At 40.7% G+C, this 24,471-nt stretch overlaps 2 protein-coding genes across 8 annotated transcripts in view; one reads left to right on the top strand and one right to left on the bottom strand.

The window, feature by feature from the left end:
- LOC109915478 (short coiled-coil protein B) overlaps positions 1–13,391 on the top strand; it is a 35,235-nt gene extending 21,844 nt beyond the window's left edge. For 3 of the 5 annotated variants that reach the window (XR_007263358.1, XR_007263365.1, XM_048603734.1), the window contains one exon: positions 9,913–13,391. Coding sequence is in view for 1 of the 5 variants with exons in the window: in XM_048603734.1 (XP_048459691.1) it covers positions 9,913–9,925 (13 nt within the window). In the remaining 4 variants the exon portion in view is untranslated. The remainder of the gene's footprint in view (positions 1–9,912) is intronic. The other 2 variants (XR_007263360.1, XR_007263361.1) reach the window with 2 other exon arrangements.
- A 2,719-nt stretch (positions 13,392–16,110) lies between these two features.
- Positions 16,111–24,471, bottom strand: part of LOC109915480 (calnexin-like) — a 53,809-nt gene continuing 45,448 nt past the window's right edge. For all 3 annotated transcript variants that reach the window (XM_048599066.1, XM_048599050.1, XM_048599057.1), the window contains exons 14-15: positions 22,785–22,900; positions 16,111–17,320 (exon numbers count right to left, since the gene is read on the bottom strand). In XM_048599066.1, the coding sequence (XP_048455023.1) occupies positions 17,240–17,320; positions 22,785–22,900 (197 nt within the window). In that variant the 3' untranslated portion in view covers positions 16,111–17,239. The remainder of the gene's footprint in view (positions 17,321–22,784; positions 22,901–24,471) is intronic.

The raw sequence follows: 24,471 nt of genomic DNA, 5'->3' as shown, positions 1-24,471 counted from the left end.
GCATTGGAGGGGTTAAATGGTTTCAGTTAGTGTCTCCTAGGACAATAAGATGTAAGCAGAAAAAGTGCAGAATGTAACAACATAAACTTAAGGCCAGGTGATAGAAATGAGAAGGGTAGCCTAAGCTGCACAATCAGCAAGGTATGATAGGCCAAGCATAGAAGAGAAGAACTCCTTATGCATGTACACACCAGAATAAACAGCTGATGCTACGAACATCTATTTAGTACGTTTTGTAAGTTGTGGGATTTAGTTTTGGAATGTATATGTGGCCTGTAGGTATAGCTAAGGAGAGAACACATGGCTGTTTCGAAAACTGTCTTAGCCAGGCTCTCACTGTGTATACTTGAACAGATCATTATGACCTGTACTGGAGTGGTCTGATGGTTTGTCAAATTACACCAAAATAGTGCACTGCACGTATGTGGTGGAGAAAGTGATTTGTTTCAGATGATGGATGGGTTGCCGTTCAAGCTGATTGCTTTGCCCAACAGGGTTGAGTTTCAACTAAAGTTGCAGAAGAAGCCATTCATACAAGTGGATTGTATTCAATAACAACTTACTTGAGTTTTATATGACCTGTTGAAGCTTGAAGGATGAATGAAATAAATCAGTCTCTGATTTTGTGATCACCGTATTTATCCAGTTGGTCTAGTTTCTTGTAATTCCCCTGAATGTTGATAGTATGTTGATGAGATCAGAAAACAGCAATACAGAAATACAATTAGATTTCTTTTCAAACAGATGGGCACAATATTACTTACCAATTATCAGCCCGAACCTGATTGTAGATATATACTGCACTGTTATAAAGTAGAGTCATACAGCATGTTAACAGACCCTTTGGTCCAACTCGTGCATGACACCCAGACATCTCAATCTGGTCTAGTCCTATTCGCCAGCATTTGGCCCATATCCCTGTAAACCCTTAATATGCATGTACCCATCCAGATGCCTTTTAAATGTAGTAATTGTACCAGCCTTCACCACTTCCTCTGGCAGCTCATTTCATACATGCACCATCCTCTGCATGAAAATATTACGTCTCAGGCCCTTTATAAATCTTTCCCTCTCACCTTAAACCTGTGTCCTCTAGTTTTGGACCCTACCCCCACCCTAAGAAAAAAACCTTGGCTAATCACCCTATTAATGGCCCTCATGATTTTATAAACCTCTACAAGGTCACTTCTCCGTCTCTGACCCTCCAGGGAAAGTAGCGTCAGTCTATTCAGCCTTTCCCTCTCACTCAATTTCTCCAGCCCCAGCAACATCCTTGTAAATCTTTTCTGCACCCTCTCAAGTTTAACAATATCTTTCCAATAGAAGGGGACCAGAATTATATGCAGTATTCCAAAAGTGGCCTCACCAATGTCCTGTATGACCACAACGTGACATCCCGACACCTTTATTCATGCACTGACTAATGAAGGTAAGTATGCCAAACACCACCTTCAACACCCTGTCAACCTGCAATTCCACATTCAAGGAACAATGCACTTGCACTCCTAGATCTTTGTTCAGCAACACTCCCCATGGCACCATCATTAACTGTTTAAGTACTGTCCTGATTTACCTTACCAAAATCCATCAGCTCGCACTTATCTAAATTAAACTCCACCTGCCATTCCTCAGTCCATTGGCCCGTCAGGTCAAGATCTCATTGTAGTGGACAGTGAAGAGTACACTGCCAATCTTGGTGTCATCTGCAAACTTACTGACCATATCTCCTACATTCACATCTAAATTATTTATATAAATGACAAAAAGCAGTGGACCCAGCACTGATCCTTGTGGCACACAATTGGTCACAGGCCTGCAGTCTGAAAAGCAGCCCTCCACCACCATCCTCTGCCTCCTACCTTCAAGCCAATTTTGTATCCAATTGGCTAGCTCCTCCTGGATTCCTTGTGATCTAACTTTACTAACCAGCCTACCATGCTGAACCTTGTCGAACACCTTGCTGAACTCTATATAGACAACATCTACTGCTCCGCTGCCTTCAATCTTCTTTGAGTTTTTATTGAAGAGGTGACAATCAAATTAGTGAGACACAATTTCCTATGCCAAAGGCCATGCTGACTAGCTCTAATCACAGTCCTTGTTTTTCCAAATGTGTGTAAATCCTGTCCCTCAGAATGCCCTTCACCAACATACCCACCACTGATGTAAGGCTGACCGGTTTATAATTCCCTGGCTTTTCCTTAACAGCTTCTCTTAAAAATTAACAGCACATTAGCCTCTAGTCTTCCAGCACCTCACCTGTGGCTATTGATGATACAAATATCTCAGCAAGGGGCTCAGCAATCTCTTCCCTAGCTTTCCACAAAGTTCTGGGAAACACCTGATAAGATTTATCTACTTTTGTGTTTTAAGACCTCCAGCATCTCCTCTTCTGTAATATGAACTCTTTTCAAGACACCAATATTTATTTCCTCGTTCCCTAGCTTCCAAGACCTTCACAGTAAGTACTGATGCAAAATATTTATTTCACCCATCTCCTCCTATTTTCTCCCTATTACTCCTTTGTCCTTGCGTACTTGTAGAATCTCCTTTTGGATTCTCCTTAACTCTATTTGCCAAAGCAATCTCATGTACCTTTTTTGCCCCCCTGATTTCCCTCTTAAGCACACTCCAACTGCCCTTATACTCTAAAGATTCACTCGATCCCAGCTTTTTCTTGACCAGAGCCTCAATTTCTCTAGTCATCCAGCATTCCCTACACCTACCAGCCTTGTCCTTCACAATAACAGGAATATACTATCTCTGAACTCTCATTATCTCATCCCTCAAGGTCTTCTACTTCCTAATCATCCCTTTACCTGTGAAACGCCTTCCCAATCTAATTTTGAAAGTTTCAATTTAATAATGTTAAAATTGCCCTTACTCCAATTTAGAATTTTAGCTTCTTGATCCATAACTTTTTAAAGCTAATAGAATTTTATCACTTGCCCTGAAGTGCTCCCTCACTGACCACTCAGTCAATTGCCCTGCAATATTTTGCAAAAGAAGGTCAAATATTGCTCCTTCTCTAGTAGATACATCCACGTATTCAATAAGAAAGTTTTCTTGCATACACTTAACAAATTCCTCTCCATCCAAGCCCTTAACACTATGACATTTCCAGTCTATGTTTGGAAAATTAGAATTCCCTATGATGACAATTTACCTGCAGATGTGAGATCTCCTTACATATTTGCTTCTCAATTTCCCATGACTATTGGAGGACCTATAATACAATCCCAACAAAGTGATCAGTCCTTTCTTATATTTAAGTTCCACACATATAACTTCACAGGACAATCACATAGAAATGTCCTCCTTAAGTACAGCTGTAATATTATCCCTAATCAAAAATGCCACTCTCCCTCCTCTCTTGCCCCCACCTTCCTATAGCATCCATAGCCTGGAATGTTAAGCTGCCAGTCCTGCCCCTCCCTGAGCCACATTTCTGTGAAAGTTATGATATCCCAGTCCCATGTTCCCAGCCATGCCATAAGTTCATCTGCCTTACCTGTCAGGCCTCTTGCATTGATAAATTAAATTGCATTTACTTCAGACGTACCTCCTTCTCTGCCGAGCTGGTCTGCCTTAACTATTAGATTTGCTCCCCTTATATAATTACCAGCTTCAGCCTTTTCTCTTTTCTCACTATCACTTTGGTTCCCACCCCACCCTACCAGTTTAAAGCCTCCCAAGTAGTGCTAATAAATTTCCCCACAAGGATATTGGCCCCGTCAAATTCAGGTGCAACCCATCCCTCTTAAACAGGTCAGTTCTACCCCTGAAGAGATCTCAATGAGATTCTTTTCCCATCTGGACCAGCTCCTCAGCCGTGCCTACACCTGCTGTATCCACTTGTTCCTCCTCTCACCAGCCTGTGGCACCAGTAGTAGTCCAGATATTACTATCCTTGAGGACCTACTTTTTAATCTCCTCAATTTCCTATATTTTCTCTGCAGAACTTCATCCCTTTCCCTACCTATGTCGTTGGCACCAAGGTGCACAACAACTTCCTGCTGGTCACTCTCCTCTTTAATAACATTCTGCATCCACTCCGAGACATCCTTGACCCTGGCACGAGGGAGGCAACACACCATCCTAATGACTCACTGATAGCTGCAGAAACCTCTACGCCCCCTAGACTAGAGAGTCCCCCTATAACAATCGACTGCTTGGAATCTGACATATCCCTCCTTCCAGTACCATGACTGGCTCTACTAGAAACCTGGCTGTCAGTCCTTTACTCCCCTGAAAGGCCATCTCCCCCCAACCACTACAGTATTGAAAATGGCATACCTATTTTGAGATGTGGATAGCCATAGGAGACTTCTGTACTACCTGGCTACCTCTCCTACCATTTCTAACAGTCAACCATCTACCTGACTGTAGCGTCTCTACCTTCCTGAAACTGCCATCTGTCACGTCCCTTTCCTCTTGTTAACTCCTCATTGCCTCTACCTGCCGCTCCAACTGATCTATGCAGTCCGGTACGGTTTGCAACGAACACACTTCCTGCAGACATAGTCTCCAGGAACATTTAAATTCTCCCTGATCTCCCACATCTGACAAGAAGAGCGCATCACCCTACTAAAAGCTATTTCTGCCCCTTTAAAAATCTATAGACCCGGAAATTATCTGAAAGTAAACACAACACACTTTGCTCAAAAACACAAAATTAGCATAGTCTTGCTGCTCAAAACACTGCTCTGGGATAACTGAATACCAATCCTTAAAATTAAAAGTCAATCAAGAGACAGGTCACAGCATAAACATAAGGAAAAAATGCCCTCACCTTACTCACTTTTGTAGATTTACAAAAAAAAATAAGATTTAGAAGTTTTAAAAATCAAACGCATAGCTGTTCAGGCTCAAAAACCAAATGTTGTCCTCTTCTGTAGTTTCAGGCAGTGATTTTTTTTGAATTGTGGATAAAATTGAATGCATCCCAACTTATGATGGAAGAAAGATAATTGAAACAGCTGTAGATGGTTGGCCTTTGGAAAATGCCTTGAACTGTGCTCTTGTGGAGCAGTTGTAGTGTCATTAGCACTGAGCCAGGGAGACTGAGCAAGGGTCACCAGACCCGAAATGTTAACTCTGTTTTCTCCTCCACAGATGCTGCCAGACCTGCTGAGCTTTTCCAGCAACTTTGTTTTTCAGCCTGGTTCATGTCCAGAGGTGTGAGATAACATCTCTGAGCAGGTTGATAAGAAAACAATGTGCCTTGAAGAAGGGGCTCTGGTGGTGCAGTGGTAGTGTCCCTACTCCCAGGCCAACAGTCCTAGGTTCAAGTCCATCCTGAAGTGTGTCATAACCTCTTTAGACAGGTTGATTTGGAAAATATCTACATTGCATGCTCCTGCAGTCATGTCCAGATCTGAGATGATTGGCCTCCAACAATCATCTGACCAATAGCAGCTGTACATTTATGGGTAATTTTCATAATTTAGGTGAAGTTTTTTTTTCTCTTTTCATTCCTGCTCATGTTCCTATCTCTCTTTTCTTATCTCCATTTATTAAGCAAGCACTGAACATAAACTTGTTAGAATCTGTTGCCCGGTTTTTCTTCAAAGAAGTGTGGAAAAGCAAACAAAACCTTTTTTTTTGTTAAAGTGCTAGATGGGAAGTTGAAAATAGAACAGTAGACAGCTCAGAAATAAAGTCTGTACTGGGAAAAGGTCTTGCATATTATGGCAGATGATGGAGCAAGTGTCTCAGGAAGTGAGAGTGATATTAAATGGTGAGTGTTGATGAATGAAATTGGAAGGGTGGAAATTAAGCTGTAATTCTCAGAATGAGTCTGAGCTGGAGAAAGCCATTACTCATTGCTCAGTAATTTGAAAGCAAGTCTTAGTAAATATATAATGAAACATAAGAGTGTAGACATGCACAATGATGGTGAGCAGAGTAAAAGACACAATGAAAGGACATTGAATAAAAGAGCAGCACTTCAAGAACCACCTGCAATTTGGGTGGGATCTGATCCACATTTACCTTTTCTTTCAAGGTGGATGAGGTGATAATTGATTGATTTTGTGTAAACTGTTTTTTATTCCACAGATTAAACGTATACAGCAATGGATACATCTTAATGGTTATTTAATCAGCTGTGGAGCTCCCACTCTGGGATATTTTATTTAAACAGAATAATCTATTCATATCCTCTCTCTCGTATCATTATGCAGAATCTCTAATCTTGCAGTCTTGTGTCTTTTTGATCTGCTCACAATTCAGCTGGTATATTACCTGTTAGGGGAGGGATCTGGCTCCCCCATGGGGGAATTGAGGGATCTGAAGGCTACCTCCAGGTGCCACTGGGATTTTTTGTGGCTGAGTTGGGGGTGGAAGGGAGATTGTGGTGGTGAAGTCTTCTGCTTGGGCAAGCTGTGCCCATCCCTCACTATTCTTTCCCCTAACCCCTTGCAAAAGGATCTGCCAGCCTGGCCCTAGCAAGACTCTGGATACACCTTCACCTTAGTTCCATGGTCCCTTCTGTAGAGGGCTGCCTGCAGTAACATAGTGCCCATCACTCGGAGATGAGAAAGAGAGTTGCCTGTCAGCTGGCAGCTCTTGGTGGCAGGACCTAGTCTCTGAAAGGGATGGAAGATCCAGCTCAAACCAATTAATGATCCAATGGTTATTAGATGACTGCAGGGCAAATTGGCCAACTGTGGGCAGGCTCACCTCCGACTTTGAAGCTGGGGTGCAGGGTCCTGCAGTTATTGTTAAAGAGCAATCATATCAGCTTGAGGACATTTCTGCTAGAGTCCTTTCACTATATGTCTTCTGTTGATTTGTAGATGTCTTCTTGAGAGTAGAATACAACAACCTAAATTAGCAATGTGTGACTGCTTACTGGAATCTTAAACTATCTTTGTCGTTTCTGAGATATTGCTTTTGATAGAGCTCTGTTTGAAACCTAATAGACACGTCATGTCTGATGTCCTCTGGAATCTTGCTTTAAAGGGTTTAAATTCAATGATCTTTTAAAATAATTACTTTCTGGACCTTCATTTCAATATAAAACGGTGACCAAATGAACACGGAAACCTGCTGAGCTAATGAATTATTACGTGCTGATAAATGTGACAGTGGTAAGTTTTTAACATAAAGGCAGTTTCATGCATTGCTTACACTGAAAGTATTATTTAAATTTTTTAACATGTTAAAACATCATATTAAACTGTCACATTTTGTCCCTTTTTATACACCAATTATGTAATTTATATCCTTCATAGATCATATCTAGTTTTATTAGAAGTGCTAACACTGGCTATTAAAACTAACACTTTGTACTAAGACTGTATGGAGAGTGCAATTACACAACACTGTAACCCATTAGGTATATTAGCTGTTTAGCACATAAAATGTTGATGTGACAATTTCAAACATCTTTGAACATGTAGCTATACATAGAAAATATCTGTAGCATGGTTAGTGAAGGCTAATGTGTTTGTGCTCTTAAATAAATCAAGACTGATATTTTGTAGGAGTAATTTTATGCTGGATCTGTGGGAGTATTGACATTTGTGAACACCATAAGAGAATATCTATAATTTTGTTGCAGTCAATCCTTGATAACAAGAAATGGCAGAAGTAAGGAAACATTTTATTTTTCCTGTCTAACACATCTTTGTTGATTTTACACCCTGAAGTACAATACTTCAAATTAATAAATTACGCTGGGTCTTTCCTAAAGAGTACAATTCACAAAAAAGTTGTGATTTCCCTGTTGCATTGCAGTTGAATAAGAGCAATAAACCCCCCCAATCAAATAACTTATTGACTTGATTAAATCGGTGTCTTTTGAACTGGAAAGCAATTTCACAGTAGGGATTTAAATGATGTAGAGAACTTCGACTGCAGGCAAAAAGTCCGGGGATTCAGGATACAGGTCAGAATTTTTAGAAGATAGATTTTCAGAATCAAAACTGGCTCCTAAGGCCACTTGGATGGATGACTGGACCGTGGGCAACATCTTATTGGCGTAAGCTGTAGCTGGGACTGCTGTCCAATTGAAGACTGGGGCCCAGCTCTGAGCTGCTGGCACAAGCAGAGGCTGGCAGGGGTGTTCCATTGCTGAGGCAGCAGGAAGAAGACAGTGTTTTCCCCACTTCCGACATCTTCAAAGGCCAGATAAACTTCACGGTGCTGAGGCCTGGCAGGCTCCAGTGATTGGGAGCATACACCTTTTTTGCCACTAGAGGGGATTAGAGGGGAAAACCAAATGTGGGTAGCTTTAAGGAAAGCACCCTTTCCACCCCTGCAGGAGAATGTGCGTGGAAGGCCACTGGGGTTTACCTGCCAGGTCTCCTGATAGTGGGGTGGGAAGAGGCTACTAATTAGGGTCTGCTTTAACTATCTAGCTTTCTCCCTTCTACCACTGAGAATTTCTCTGCCATTTTGCCACCTCTTCCAACCCATTTCAAGAGGACTGGTAAAATCCAGGCCTACGTTTCTGCCACAACAAACGCTGTGCAGGCCAAGATTAGGCATTACTGACTACATCAGGAGCTGTCAGACCTACTGCAACTCGAGTCCTATTCCCAAATGCTACTCCATACCTTCCACAATAGCGAAGTTTCCTATGCCAACAACTATTTTCCAGCTCTGCAGACAGTCAGGCAATCTGCTGCATGGCTACTAGAAGTGGATGATGTGACAGTTAGCTCAAAGGGGTTGGTTTTCATTCTTGCTGTAAGTAGATGGATGACACTGAGTAATAGCTATTATAGAGTGAGGAACATTGTGGGTTTGAAACCCACTCTTTTGTTTTCATGGTCCGAATTACATCAACCAAAGTTTGGGAATGGGTGATTCATCAACTCTCCAATGCATGAGGATGAGGAATAAAAACAAGATGCAAATTTTAATATGGAATATTTACCCAAGGGCCATTATAAACAGTTCAATAAATTGTGTCTGTAGTCACGTGTTGATGTCTTAAATGAGAATGTTCCTCTGCCTCTTTTGGTAAGATTGGAATAATTTATCTTCCTTTTCTCACGACGTCACAAATATTTGACCATGTTAATTTATTTTGAATTATGGAACATGTGGCAGTCAGTTTGCATGCAGAGGGTTTCCACAAGCATCATGGAAATCATTGACAGTTCAGTCTGTTCTTTTTACATGCTGATAATGAAAGATGATTGTTGGCCAGAGCATTAGAACATATCCTGCTGTTTAAATAACACCAAGGTGTCTCTCTACGGTGTGTGAAGATGAAATTTTTCATAACACTTTAAACATGGTAAAATGGCCTGAGGTGACTTATGGGATGGTTACTTAATAAGAAAATATGACAATTAATCACATGCATTTGAACAAAAAGGCAGATTTTAAGGAAAGCTGTAGAGGAGGAAAAGGAGAGTCTTAGGAGTGAATTAATCAAGGCTTGAGCCCAAAAGTTGCCAAGAGCTAGACTTCAGAGTAGTAGTCAGAAATAAATGCCTATGGAGGGATGAGTGTTTTGGGTGGGTGGGGGAAGGGAAAAAAAAGGGATATTTTCAAGATCTGGAAGTACGGCTGAGTAAATTGACAGTGGTAGTGGATTTGGGGGGGCGGGGGGGGGGGGGAGGTAAACTGTTTCATCCACAGGGTTTTTAAGAAAAAGCACTTAATTTCTCATTAGGCATTTCAGGGTAGGAGTCAAACCTGCAAGGTTGGGCAGCTACACAATGTTCACTATTGAAAAAGTGGTCAATGTTAAAAATGCAGCAGGTTGAGAAGGATGCAAAGTGATAATTTACCATTGTAACATGTCATATGGTGCAGTTACACATGCTCACTATTGAAAAAGTGGTCAGTGTCAAAGATTGCAGCAGGTTGAGAGGGATGCAAAGTGACAATTTATCATTATAACGTGTCATATTGCAAGTTTAATGGGGAGCATTTCTGTTGATTCCACAGCACTGAAACCTGAACAGAAGAGTTTAAAACTTGGTGATGGAGATTTGGGAGACATCAACTGTAAAGGACGGACTTAAAGGAAAGTGCGAATGGAATCTGCACTCAAATACTGGAATAGTAGCTGAAAAACATGACCTGTAAATACAAGAGTGCTACCAGTCTGTCAAGGTAGACAGAGTCCAGCATATAAAGAATTGTCGGAGGAGAATGTGCCCAATCATTCCAGAGTTTAATAAATCATTAAACTCCTCCAGGTGAGAAGAATTAATACAACGACCCTTCATTACATTGTAGATCTCAACTCATCCAAGAAATTTCATAATTGATTTGCCAACTATTGTGATATTTTGCAAATACATCCGATTTTTATATTCAGTTGTGTCAATCAGTTCCTGCTCTGTACAAATGTTTTTACCAAGTTAATCAAGTTTGTATTTTTCTATTTTAATAATCTTGAAAACCTTAATCACATCAGTGAACACAATTGTGCAATGTTTCTAATTTGTTGCCCTCTTGCACTACAGGTCTTAACATAATTTCAGTTAGGTATTTTTCTGAAATGAACTATGATACAAGATTTAATTATGAATCTCCCTCACAGCATTCAGTTGTCATTCTAGAATTCTCATCCTAAATCCATTCATCTTGTTCAAGGTTGACTTCTAACTAGGAGCTGAATATTCCCGTTTTCAGGCTGTTATTAGAGAGTTTCATGGCTCCTGTCCCATTATTTTTCTTGATTTTTCTCACCCTACCTTCCACTGCTCCCCTCATTAAATATGCAGCTGAGCACTATGATGTCCATTTCGTGCAATCACATGGCAGCAGAGGTAGAAGTGTCTATTACTGCCAGGACCTTATGGCTCCAGTAATTTGAATACCATATGTAAACCCCTACAACGCATCACTTCAGAACTGCCCTTCATGCTGTGTTGGTCCACTTATCACAGGACAGGGCTTCCCAAAGTGGGGGTTAGGAGCCCAAGTGGGGTCGAGTGAAACTTTGGGATGCAAACTTAGAGGCTGGAAGGGCCACCACAACAGCGAGATACTTGTTGTCCAGTTCTCTCTGTTCTCACCCAAGTGTTGTGAACTTTTTCAAATCTCAAGATGAGGTTGAGTAGTAATTGGGGTGGTTGTTAGGAAGGCCATTCTCTTTCCTGTGGATTGGCAAAAGGAGGCCATGCCACCAAACCCAGTCAGCCTAGACCCAGATAACAGGCCTAGACATAGGTTTTTTGTTTTGTTCAAGAAATAGCAAAGTGCTCTAAGAAGGTCAATGATCTTCTGCACTCTGCAAGGCTGAGTACTACCATCTTCTCTCTGCTATTTCACACTCAGTAACTCTGCCACTGCACTGTAACAGCACCAAGGTTAATGGACTACAACTCTCCTTATTACAGGCAAAAGAGCCAGTCAACTGCTCTCACCTACCTCATCCTCCCAAACTAACCCTGTAGGAAGTAAGAGTAGGGAGCACAAACTCCCCACCTGCTCTCCCATCCACTTTCCACAAACTGAATCCCTCCTTTGTCTCAAGGCAAAAACATCTTACAAGCAGACGCCAAGACGGTTAGCAGAATGGCTGACATTCAGCTCATTCCTGATGAGAATATCCTTCAGCTGGCTGGAGGGAATTCGGGCTTCTCACTTGGTTATGCTGAATCCTTTATGTCCAGCCAATTCTGTAAACTTTATTGTTCTGATGCTGTACTGCTCTCCCATTAACCACAACTGTTAACTTTTTCTTAAACTGCTCAAGCTTCTATCCCATTACACAGTAACCTTTCTTGACTTACACAGGCACCAGTGGCACCAACTCAACATCTGTCCCAAAGAGGGCCGCGTCCCCTCCACCTGAGGAAAATGCCACAGATCCCTCAGAGGAAACACTGGCAAGGTTTTCTCCTGCAGCCTCTAGCAGCTCACCTTGGTTGGTTCACTTTCTAGACTAGATGTGAGAGCAGAATGTGGTAAGAACATCAGTGGCACATCTCCATTGTTGATCTTGGAAGAAATGCCCTAGGTTGCTGGCACTCAGACAAATACCTGCTCAGGCCCAGGCAGAGATCATTTCGTGCTGTTGTCTAGTAATAAGTTCTTCCAAATGCACAAGCAGTCACAGAAACAGCTGGCAAGTTTGTCAGAGACAATCCAATTTCACTCTGCTTCAGATCTCCAGTCCTGTAGAGGCTGCAGCTAAGGATGGGAAGTTGGCATTGGGGCAGCTCAGGTACAAAGAGATGGATAAAGTTAACTTCCTTGGTTCCATTTGATGTTATGGCTGGATGACAGCTACCCCTTGCCCAACAGTTATATGAATGTACAATAGTTTCATTCTTGAATATGGGAACATCAGGCAATATTAAGCATTCAAGCAGTTTGAAAAGGAAGATTTTATTCACAGGAATGGCAAAGGCAAGCCAACCAAAAAGATTCATTTGTTTTGTCAGTAAGTAGAGGCTGCTTGCGTTTGCAGCAACAAAAATGTAGAAAACTGAATGATGTCTTCACCCAGTTAAAACATCTTGGATATAGGTATCATCAAAGTTCTGTCTCTTATAGCACACAATTGTGATGTTCCTCCTGGTTTATGTCCTCACTTGTTTGCGCAAGTGTGCTGTCACTCTGCTAGTTTCTCAGCATTCAGAAATCCAACTAAGAGTAGACAGGCTGCACTGGTGACAGTTCAGTGATGATAGCCCAGTTCACCCTTTGTTTTCAACTGCGCTAGTTCTCTGACAACTGTAGATAATGTCAGAGAAGCTGGCATGTTTGGGTCTGCAGGCTCTTGTGGTGCACTGGCAGTGTCCCTACCTCTAGACTAGGAGGTTCAAGATTCAATATCCACCTTCCCAGTCATGTGTCATAACAAGTCTAAACTTTCTCTTCTTTTCTCATTTTTATTTTGAAGTTTTCTAGTTTGTTTTTTCTACTTTCTGGAGAGACCTTGGTGGTGGAGGCAGCAGCAGCAGCGACAGCATTGCAGCTTTCGGTTCTGGAGCATGGCAATGGCTGGGGGCCCCGGATGAGGACTTTGACAGTCTGAGGTCGAGCTCATTGCAGGAGGCGCAAGACCAACGTGGTGGTGAGGAAAGACCCCAGCATCTGCGGTGGCAGCAAGAGCACCAAGGCACAAAGGTTTCCCGGAAAGTGGACCAAAGCTGCAGAAATTGATCCCTTGTGGGGAGTATGACACCAGCATGGCTAAACACTTAAGACTTTTCTTTTAAAAAGTTAAAAATTCACTCTTCTATGTAATACTAAGGACTGTAAAGTTTAACTTTTAACTTTGCTTCTTTATTTTTCTACATTGTACCTAAAATTGTGTCATGAATGGCGATATAATGCAGTGAAAAGCGCACACAGAGTACAAATGACAAAATCTAATTCTAAATCTAACAGGTTGATTAAAAAGATCTATTCTCTTCTCATGCTCACTCTAGGCCTCTTGTTGTGCAGTATTAGTGTGCTGATCATTAAGAAGACCTGGGTTTAAGTGTCACCTGCTCCAGAGATGTGCAATAATGTCTATGAACAGGTTGAATACAATATTCTACATTTGGGGTCCAGTCATTCTCCATACACTTCTTGGGGAGGGGACCTTTGCTTTATGGTTTTCCTGCTGGAGGCTGCATGGCTATAATTCAGGCCTTATTCAACACTGCTGTCACAGACAGCATAAAACACAAGGAATCCTCAGTGCCAGTTCCAGCTCAATGAGCAATCAGATAATCTGTGGGGAATGTTGGAAATAGAACAGCATTTCAGCAATAGTATGCTTGATCTCTCACATCAGTCACAACAAAGCAACACATAATGGCCTCAAATGTGGCATGAAGGCTTTGCTTTTGCAAGGAGCCAATGCACTTGTTACAGATGAAAGCTTACTCAATTGCATGTTGCAGATCCAAGTGCTGATGCTTCCTTGGGTGAGTTAAGTTCAAGCGTGTATCGATTCTCAAAGCGTCCTATTCCAAAAAAAAGCCACCTTTGAACCTCAGATCTTGTCAATATGCTTCCTCCTCCAGTGATCAAAAATGCCCTCAACCGCATCTCTTGCATTTCCCACACTTCTGGCCTCACATCGCCACCCCCAACAAAAATAAAGACAGAATCCTCACATATCACCCCATCAACCTCTGCATCTAACGTATCATTCTCCGCCACTTCCGCCATCTACAATCCAACCCCAAAACCAAAGAGGTATTTCCCTCCCCACCCCTATTTGCCTTTTGTAGGTACCACTTTCTTCATGACTCCCTTGTTCACTCCACACTCCCCACTTACCGCACCACCCCCAGCACCTTTCCCTGCAACTGCAGGAAGTGCTACACCTCCCCCCTCACCTCCATTCAAGGCACTAAACAAACCTTCCACGTCAGACAGGGGTTCACCTGCACATCCGTCAACTTGGTCTACTGCATCTGCTGCTCCTGATGTGGCCTCCTCTACATCGGTGAGACCAAGCTCTGTATGCGACAAATGACAACACCATCCAGTCACGAACCATTTTAACTCCCCCTTCCACCCCCGGGTGACATGTCCATCCTGGGCCCTTTCCCAGTGTCACAAATGACACCACCTGCAAACTGGAGGAGCAGCACCTCATATTCCACCTCAGGAGCCTACAGCACCATGGCCTAAACATGGATTTCACCAGTTCTAAAATCGCTCCACCCCCGGCCTCATCCCATGTCCAACCCTACCTCTCATCCCCACCTCCTTGACCTGACACAAGCTGTCCATCTTCTCTCCCACCTATTTGCACTCCCCACCTCACTGACCAATCCCTACCACTCCCTACCTGCACTCACCTATCACCATCCCATCTATGTTCCCCAACCCCACCCCTCCTCTTTCTATTTATTTCTGAGCTCCCTTCCCCATCCCCATTTATGAAGAAGGGTCCCTACCTGAAATGTTAACTTTCCTGTTCCTCTGATGCTGCCTGGCCTGCTGTGTTCCTCCAACTCCACATGGTTATCTCTTAAATCAAACCAAGCAGTTAATTCAAGTAAACCTGAACTTGCTGCTTTTTAATTCCCCCTGAAACTGTCAGCCAGTTGACTTGCATGAGTCCACATTTATTACAGCAAACTAAAATGTTTTTCCATGCTATGGGACAGGTTGGTAATTTATAGGAGAAGTTTAATCACATTGTGAAAGATGCAATTTTTAAATTGTTTGCCTTTTTATTTCTTTCATTAGTATGTTGTCCTGACCGGTCATTCAGGCTTTTTATTTTCATAAGATTTTAGCTTCTTACTGGTAGTGTTTAAATACTATTAATAAAAAAATCTAGAATTGAAAGCTAGTGCTTGCAATGGCACCTTGAAACAATCACCGATTGTTGTAAAAGCTCATCTGGACATATAATGTCTAATGGGAAGGAATTTTGCCAGACTTACCTGGTCTGGACTACATGCAACTCCAGACCCACAGCTATAGCAAGCAATTCTTTGTCTTAAAAGGACACAAACACTTGGTTTTGCTTACAGAAGAGACAGCAAGAGAAAAAAAATCAGATATTAACAATAAATTGCAGGGTGTCAAATTGCTGTCTCATCCATTTTGTGGCCCTGCTGATGATGATTATCACCTTGACAAGAAGTGTGCAACAGCAAACAGAGAGCAAGATAATTGGTAAATAAGTTATTGAAGAAATTATTAAGTGCACCAGAAACAAGCAACAGGGGAAACCCAATAAAAGAAATGGAACATATGTTTGTTAAACTGCTGGAAAAAATGCCCATTTTCTTCTGAAGGTGTCAAATCAATAAGTCAACTCCTCCACACAATGCAATATCTGAAGAGTTAAGAGAATCATCTTGTAATGAAAGACACCTCTAGCTTCACTGCTGTTGCATCAGATAACTTTATATCCCTGGAAGGAAAATTTGTTTCACCATCTTTAAAATTAACCTTCACTTACCTGGTTTACATGAATCACATGCAATTTTTAGGTAGTTATTAACTGGTCAGATGTATAAAGAAACTTTATAACAGGGTACGAAGCAATGGATACAGAATGAAAACAATAAAAAAAAAGGATTAGAAATGCGTATAAAATATTGAGAGTTGTATTCAAGATGAATTTCTGCCTCAGCTCCTTATTACGCAATGCCAGATTGACAAAACGCAAGTCAGCCATTCCATATAGGTGAGCAATTAATATGTAGCCAACATAAAAACTTCCATTATATTAAATATTTATTTCAAAGAGCAATTGTACATTTTGCAAACATCAGTGTAAACAAGGATTATGCGAACCCAGAGTAACATTAAAACTATAAAACACCAGAAAATTCAGTACACTTCACACCATTCATCTCCTGAACTGCAGCCAATTGATTCATATAATCATTCACCTCTGCATTCATAATAATGAAACTGAGACAGAAGATGACTTAGGAATGCCACTGCACTGTATTACAATTTATCATGAAATACACGCACACAAGAAAAACATCCCATCAGAGATGAGAAAAATTCTCCCAGTTAATTTGACAATATGGAGTGCAGATCATGAGATGTTTTAAGTTGGTGGTAAACCTAAAATGCAATACAGCTATTTGTACTACACTTGGAGAGGGCAAAAAAAAGTACACAACTCCTGTGTGTACCTGAACAATATGTACAAAGAAATTCAGTGCATCTTTCTGTTTTGCTACAATACAATCCAATAAGAGACCTATTTAGGGAAGAAAACACTGGCACCAATGCAAAAAAAACTGAGAGTTGTGCTAAAAGCTACATCATTTCAATTAATTTATATATGTACATTGGAATTATCTTTAGTATTGTGTTTTATCACACTGATTTACCCCTCCCCCCTCATACTGGGCAGAAACTTGAACAAAATATCAAATTCAGTGTCATAAAACATGCCAATGCTTCTTCCCTTTCAATGCAAATGTCACCATAGAACTGCAATCAGTTTTCAATCTTCTAATGTTTGTACTTTTACCCTGGTTAACAGTTGTTTCACAGAAGGTTACCAAACACTTGCGACAACTTTCCTTGCAATAGTAGAATACGCCTTCACAACTGGTCATTTGGTATTAGGATGCATTTTGATATGTCTAATGTTAAAAATCAACAACACCCTCAGAGTGATTTATTTTTCTTGCCAGGAAGACTAAGAGGCTTGTAAATGAAGCAGAGAAGAACAGTATGGAGGCTAAGATTAGATAGGTACTTGGAATAGAGGTTGATTTATCAGCTCAGCCAAAAGCCGAGTAATCTGCATGCTGTCAGAAAGTACAGAGGGTGGTACGCCCACCTGGAAAGTGAGAATGCCTCCATTCAATAACTATTAAGACATTTACTCCTTTCTCACTTTTTTCTTACGAGTCAGTTTTGTGGGACAGTCACCTGAGCCAGCACCTTCATCAGCTTCTTTCATCTGAAAAGTAAAAGCAAAACCTATTACAAAAGGAACAAGTCTTTCTCTTATCATTGAGATGCTGTAATTTGGTATTTTGCATCTCCTCCAGGCTTAACATACAGAAGCATTGGAAGCAGAATCAGTAAAATACCCCCAAGTTTGTTTTTAAATAGCACCATGTTCATTTTGTTATCTCTACATTCTCCAAGAATGTATCCAAACTCTTAAATCTAAAATTACATAGGAACAGGAATAGGCGAGGTTCCATCTTATTTCACTAAATTGTTAGTTTTAACTGGTACGCAAGAAAGCTATCTATAACAGACTTTTCTTCCTTCATTAGTCTTCAAGCCACATGTAAGCACAGCAACAGTATTGGTATTTATTAGCATATATTGGCTAATATAGTTTGTGAACAAAGTTAGGATGTGTTGTTACGATTGTTCTTAAAATTTTCCACAGCCACCTCATCCAAGATTATTTCACATTTCACCCTTACAATCCCAATTTAAACACACCTTCAAAAGATAATTTCACCTCTGCCTCAAGGTCAAAGTATGCCTTCAGCAATGCCAATAGGTCAGCAAACATTAGCCAATGCACTTAGCTTACATCTTCATATGGCATAACGCCAGTTTTCAAACCAAGAATATATCAAAGTATATCTACTTTCAAATTTATTTTATTAAAAATAATTGATTTTAAAAAGATGGAACAAACAGTACTCTAATGTAACCTATACAGGAATCAAAGGCCAATCAATTGGAGAAGGAACAAGACCAAAAACAAAAGGCCATCATAATCAGAATTTACAGTCACCTACTCAAATCTTAAAATGTTATTATTTGGACATTGCAGGCAAGTAAACCTGAATATTTCCAGTATCAAGGCTAATTCCTATATTTGGCAATACTGGAACAATTCTTCACACACCAAAATCCCATGAGCTCATTCTTAACCCATCTCCAACAGAATATTAACTATTACTTGCAATTTGTATTAAACATCTAAATACAAAGATGTCTTTTCGACATACAGGGCCACGAGTAATGGAAACATTAATACCTGGATTTTACTTATAAGAAACGCATCTGATTTACCTACAAGAAATGCACCTTACATTCAACTCACTTCTATAATGGAATCATGGAATTAAGCCAACTTTTTTGCAATGCTACATTGACTTGGATGGAGGAGGTTTTGTTACAGTGGAACAACAGTAAGTGTTCAGCTTTTTGAATCAGTTTTGCCATCCTATTAATCAAGTCTGACCCACCTCAACTTTATTTACTTTGACTCAAATTCCACAACAAATGGGTCTGAATAAAAGGTATCTTGTGAAGCAGATGGCAAGAGAAAAAGCTGAAAATCTGATTCCTTTTAAATGTAGACATATTTTCTTTAGAGAAAATCACTTACAGCAAACGTAACTCTCTAGGAGGGTAGCAGATCAAATCTGTGTCATTGTCTGAACCTTCTGAAATCCTATGCTCAAAACAAAGTGTGCAAGTTTTGAACAAAATGATTTTTAAAGAGGTTAAACACTTGAGATTTAAAAGTTTTAATTGCTTTTCCTGAATTGGAGTTTTTTCCACTATTAATGTGTATGATTGAGAGCTGTATTAGATTGTTAGAAGTTATTCTTCCTCATCTCCATGTGGCTCCTGAGGTCTGCTCATGATGGATACTGGGTGAGTGACTATGGAGGTGGCGTGGCTGATGAGAAGGACTATGGTGGGGCTGGGGGAGGACTCCAACAGCTTCTAAAAACCAGCTTGTCCAACAAGCACAAGAATTGGATGATTTGGCAACCACCCAAAACATTGTGTTCCTTGCGGGAAGGATAAGCACATCTTTCTTTCTCGCCACCCCACCACAACTATTGATCTTTTGAAAAGATCATCTGAAAGACAAGAATGCTTTGTATGATTTTGGGACACTGGCATAGCCATGCAGAGTAACTGTTAAATCCAAATTAATTAACATGAGAGAATGCATGTCCGAGATGAATTCTTCAAAGTATTTTTGCCACGTACAGCTACTTGACAAAAGTAGCTAGTGTGGCCCAAAGAGTATGAAAACATATTTTAAAGATAAGGCACTAATACAATGCATAGAAAAATGGACTTTAAATCAACTTGGTACCGTTGAGAGGGGATACAAGTACAAAGTTAAAATAATAATGTTTTAGGACAATGGAAAGCTTTGAGGCAAAATACTTAAATATCCACTAGATGGTATAGATAAGGGAAGAGCTGGTTAATCTTTTAAATCCATGCATAATTTGTTGCTGCAATTGAATGGTTCCTCTTTATCGAGTGGTGGTACAAAGTTCTCAAAAGGATGCCAGTATAGTTCCAATGCAGTGTCAATACAGCGTGGAGCTGGAGGAACACAGCAAAGGAACGGGAAAGTCAACGTTTCAGGTCCTGACCCAAAACATCGACTTTGCTATTCCTTTGATGCTGCCTGACCTGCTGTGTTCCTCCAGCTCCACACTGTATTGACACTGACTTCCAGCATCTACAGTTCCTGCAATCTCCTAGTTCCAATGCAGAATAAGGGGCAAATAGCAGGGGAAATTCAACAACTTGACAGGAGGAAAAAGTAAAGTGAAAAAGAAAAAATAAGGAGACCTGGCGGGAGTTCTGTCTCAATTGGAAGCCAACCTTCTGCTCCCAACTCAATGAGATGACAATACATCACTTCCCAATACACCTACCATATATAATATCACAGCACTGAGAGGAAATATTCCCAAGCAGATTGAGGCACTTAAGCCCAACTCTCAAGTAGTCAACCCCTCCCAATCCCTCCCTTGGTTTCTAAAACACAAAAATCAATCCTAGATAAAATCATCTGGTCAAAATGATTTAGCAGAACAAGGACAGAAAAGTACTTCGAAAGCTAGGAGTGTGTACCTGGTATGACTTAGTATATAATATCAATTGAACTCTATGGTTGACCGGCTTTGATTAGTAGCTGCCTAGAGTGCGATATTAATCATTCTAGTTGTTTTAGGTGTTATCTGTGACATTTATTCATGAAATTAGGGAACAGAACTTGTCCTTTAGAAATAAATCGGTTCATTAAGAATTAATTCTGAGAAGTCTGTAAGGATAGTCTCCTCTCAAAAGGTGGACTGTTGGAAATGGGGATCTTGTTAAAACTAAATTTTACCAGTATTTACTGTGTAGCACGAGAGTTCATTTAACTGCTAACACAGCAATCACTGACTTACCAAATTTTTAGCTTATGAGAACAAAAGTGAAGAATCACAATTTGTGGAGGTCATGATGCCCCATGTAATGTGCCAGATAAATTGTTGACACTAGTATGTACCCATTATCAGTATACCTTATTTTCCAAAACAAACTTTTTGTTCTTGTAACAATTTTAATGGTAAACTAGCCCTCTGAAGGGGACAAGCAAGGGACCCATGGTCATCCTAGTATATTAATAGCTGTTGTGGTCATTGGGGAACGAGGTTTAGCCAGGTGATTGACACAGCATAGATTGCCAGTTCCTAAATTACAAAATGCCAACAGGGATAGTTGGGGGAAAACAAAACAGCAAGAGATCCAAGGGAATGAGCTACCACCTTCTTGGGAGAAGACCAGCAGTTCCATTACATCAGCTGGAGATTGAAGACTTCCTATCAAAGACTATCATCAAAGATTTCAGGGCATCAGCGATGGACACTCTACCACTCCAAAACTGCTGTCCCTAGCCCTCCATTCAACGGAACAACTTTGGGAACGATAAAGTGCTCTCATCTGTCATGATTCGAGTATTTCCTTTCTTTGTCTAAATGAATAGTGCATCATAGCCAAACCTCTGCTTAATAAATTGAATACAATATGTACAAATCGCTTATTTAATATAGGCAGTTGACCATTTGTAACAGCGATCACAAACCCCTCCAAAATCAACAAAGGGAAGATTAGGAACCAAGACCCCACCTTGAGCCTGACATTTTCATTTTTGTGGAGACAGGACTGGGGCAGTGTGTAGTTTGAACATGTCATTTCTAGAGACAGCTGGCCATTTAAATGTTTAGCTGCCTCCAATGAAATTTGATTGTGGTGCCCTGTACTTGGACCCTACTGTGTGAAGATTAAACCAAGTAGGCGCAGGTCTGTTCTCAGTTCATTTCTTTTGAAAGTCCAGCATGTCCCTCTGGACAGCTGAGATACCTATCCCCTTACCACATAGGTATCATTTGGGGGTGTATCAGACTTTCTTTCTCTTAGTTTTTCTTTGGCTTTATTTTTCTTTGTTTTCTCTTCTTTAGGAGGTGGAGAGCGGCAGGTGAGGGAGGAGGCCTCCGATGACAGCAACACCAGGATGAGCTGGATGTGGCTCCACCCCTGCATGAGGTCTTACGACAAGTGGGGAGCAGATCTTGGGCTAACTCCCCCTGGTCCGGACTTGCAAGCTAGGCTAACGATCCAGGTCCACAGCTGGGCCCAGGCGCCTGAAGGAGAGATGGTGGTCTTGGCACGGTGGTCTTCTTTCTCTTTAGCTTCCAGGTGTTCCAGTGGCCTAGCAGGTGGTCTCATCCAGGAGTGGTGGCTTTCTTTGACGGAGGCTTCTGGCCCACAGTGTTACAGCGGCCCAGTGTGATGATCTTGTCCCCGAATGGTGGTCTAATCCTGGCTGCATCTTCAGGGTACCATTCCTTAAGTGGCTTTCCCTGGGGCCAGGAGCTACCAACTGAACTGTGATCATTTTACTTTTTTAAAATTAAGACAAAGTTTATGTATAATTTTGGTCACTAATGTAGGTGGGGCGGTGGGGTGGCTTTAAAACTTTTCACTGTATTTTTCACGTAAAAGTGCACATGACAATAAATTTCTGTTCTACTTATGTTTTAAAGAAGAGATTTTTACTTTTAAAGATCAACCACAATGCTGGAGCCCCAAGGCAAGCTTTCAGTCAGCCTGTCTTAGAAGCTGGCAGCCTCTTAGGCTCTTCCGAAGTTGCACGACTTGACTAAAATCCCAGCCCCGATGGACTGAGAACCGGAAGAGCAGATAATCATTTTTAAAAGTGGCATTTGCACAGCCAAGACTTCTTCCACTTCTATGCACCTGATGCAGGATCAAATGTTGGGGCCCAGAAAGGTGGACTTTCTAACTAAGTCTTTCTCTGTTCTCCTCCAACCCATGGTGGCCTATGGGCTGCTCCCACAGTCTGTGACCCTGTCTCTATCCTATCCCCATGCCCGAGAGTGAAAATTAATTCCAACGGGGATCCTTTAACTGACGTAGGTAGGATGAATCAGGAAACTTCCTCATTGGAGATTCGCTGGGACCAAGAATCTGATACTACATTTCCTTCATGAATGTACAAGTGTGCTCTAAAGGCAGATATAAATCAAATAGTTTTATAGTTTGCCTGATTGAATTTAAAAAAAGATGCTATGTACGCAAGGCTTTGTACGCTTAAAAAGTGGACATTCATTCGAAAAATTACTAACCTCATCCTCTGAAGCCGATTTTGACTTATTGCCCTCTTCATCTTCCTCCTCCTCCTCTTCCTCCTCCTCTTGACTGCCTTCTCCAATGTTTTCATCTCCACTTGCTTTCTCATCCTCTACATTAAAAAATGTTTAAAAACCAAAAGACAGGCATGAAAATCCAGTAAAGTTATACAAAAAGCACTGAAAAGCTAACAAAACATTGGTTTATATCTTACAATGCCCTGAGTAGGAAGAGGAGGAAAGTATGCCTCAGTTGTACCGACTTTTGGAAAGAATCTGAAGTGCTGCATTCCATTTAGACTTCGTAAATCAGAAACGAAATTAGTCTCAGAGAGAATAATGCAGATTTACTAGAATGAATCCAGGGTTTAGAAGGTTAGGCCTTGTGTAGTTGCATACACTTAGCTTGTACTTGAGTATAGGTGATTGAGGACTGTTCCAAGTAAAGAGAATTCAAAAGGTTAAAAGAATTACAGAAATTATTTTGTCATGTGAAAGAATCAAGGGGTGGGAGGGAGCATTATCTTGAAATTAATGCCATACCATTCAGCAGTGAAATAAGGAAGCCCATTAGTAGAAGCATGTAATTCTTTTCTTGCAAAATGCTGGTGAGTTTGGGACTATTAAAACTTTCAACTCAGAGAAACAGGGGATATACAGCAAAGGTGGGAGAATAGAGTTACCATAATCAGCTGTGATCTAATTGGAAAGCAGAGAAAACTCAAATGGCTACGGCCAATTCATGAAGTGTAATGAATAGTCACAAGAAAAAGAAAACTACAAAAAAGGAGAAAAGAACACAGAAAGAAGGATCACTTCCAAATAATCGCAGAAAAATGCCTTACAGAATTACACTGGGGGAAAAATAGAGACTCAAAATAAGGATGAGATATGTTATGGACCAGACCAGACCAGAATCCTCAAAATATTTTAAGGTAGCCTAGACCCTAACTTTTTCTTACTTTTAAAGGCAAATGTGAAGTTCCTGTTTGATGGAATGTGACTTAGTCAAACTATTCTATGTTATGCAAAACATAATTTATTTAAACACTGTAGCTAAAATACAATGAAAAAATAAAAAAAAAATGTAGAATAAACTTAACTCTGTTGTAAAAAAAACTTAACAGGATAATAGATACAGTAACATTACTATTTACCTGTTCCGATATAGTAACATCCCATAAATACACCCCTTGGAAAAAGGGGAAAATCAGACACAGATTCTCACATGCAGTTCTCCCATCCAGAGGGGAAAACATCGAGAAAATTCAGAGAGTAGCCAGGAAACATTCACTGAAGCTTCCAACCCTACCGAGACCCCAACAGAGTCTGCTTAAAGCTAAACCTAAAAACCCAGAAATCCTGATCTGAGAGAGCTGGCCACACCAATTCAGGCCTCCCAAGCTGTTTACTGTGGTGGTTCTGGTAGACGGCTCATCACCTCTGCCTTACAACTTCTCTTCAAAATAAAAAAAATGACAAAATAACATCAGGTCACAGCATCGTCATGGATATTAATGTATAACAGGAGTTCGTCTGAAATTCTTCTAATTCTGAAACATTTAGGTAATTTATTCTAAATACTAACTAAAACAACATAAGGATGCATTTCAGCTATGCATGTCAAGATTTTTTTACTGCATGCCTCTTTATTTTGAACTGGCCAGGACTGTTTTACAATATC

The sequence above is a fragment of the Rhincodon typus genome, chromosome 1 (genome assembly GCF_021869965.1).
Source record: "Rhincodon typus isolate 14 chromosome 1, sRhiTyp1.1, whole genome shotgun sequence".
Classification (NCBI taxonomy): Eukaryota; Metazoa; Chordata; class Chondrichthyes; order Orectolobiformes; family Rhincodontidae; genus Rhincodon; species Rhincodon typus.
Note: the sequence above shows the minus strand (reverse complement) of the source record. Positions and strands in the feature narration are given on the sequence as shown.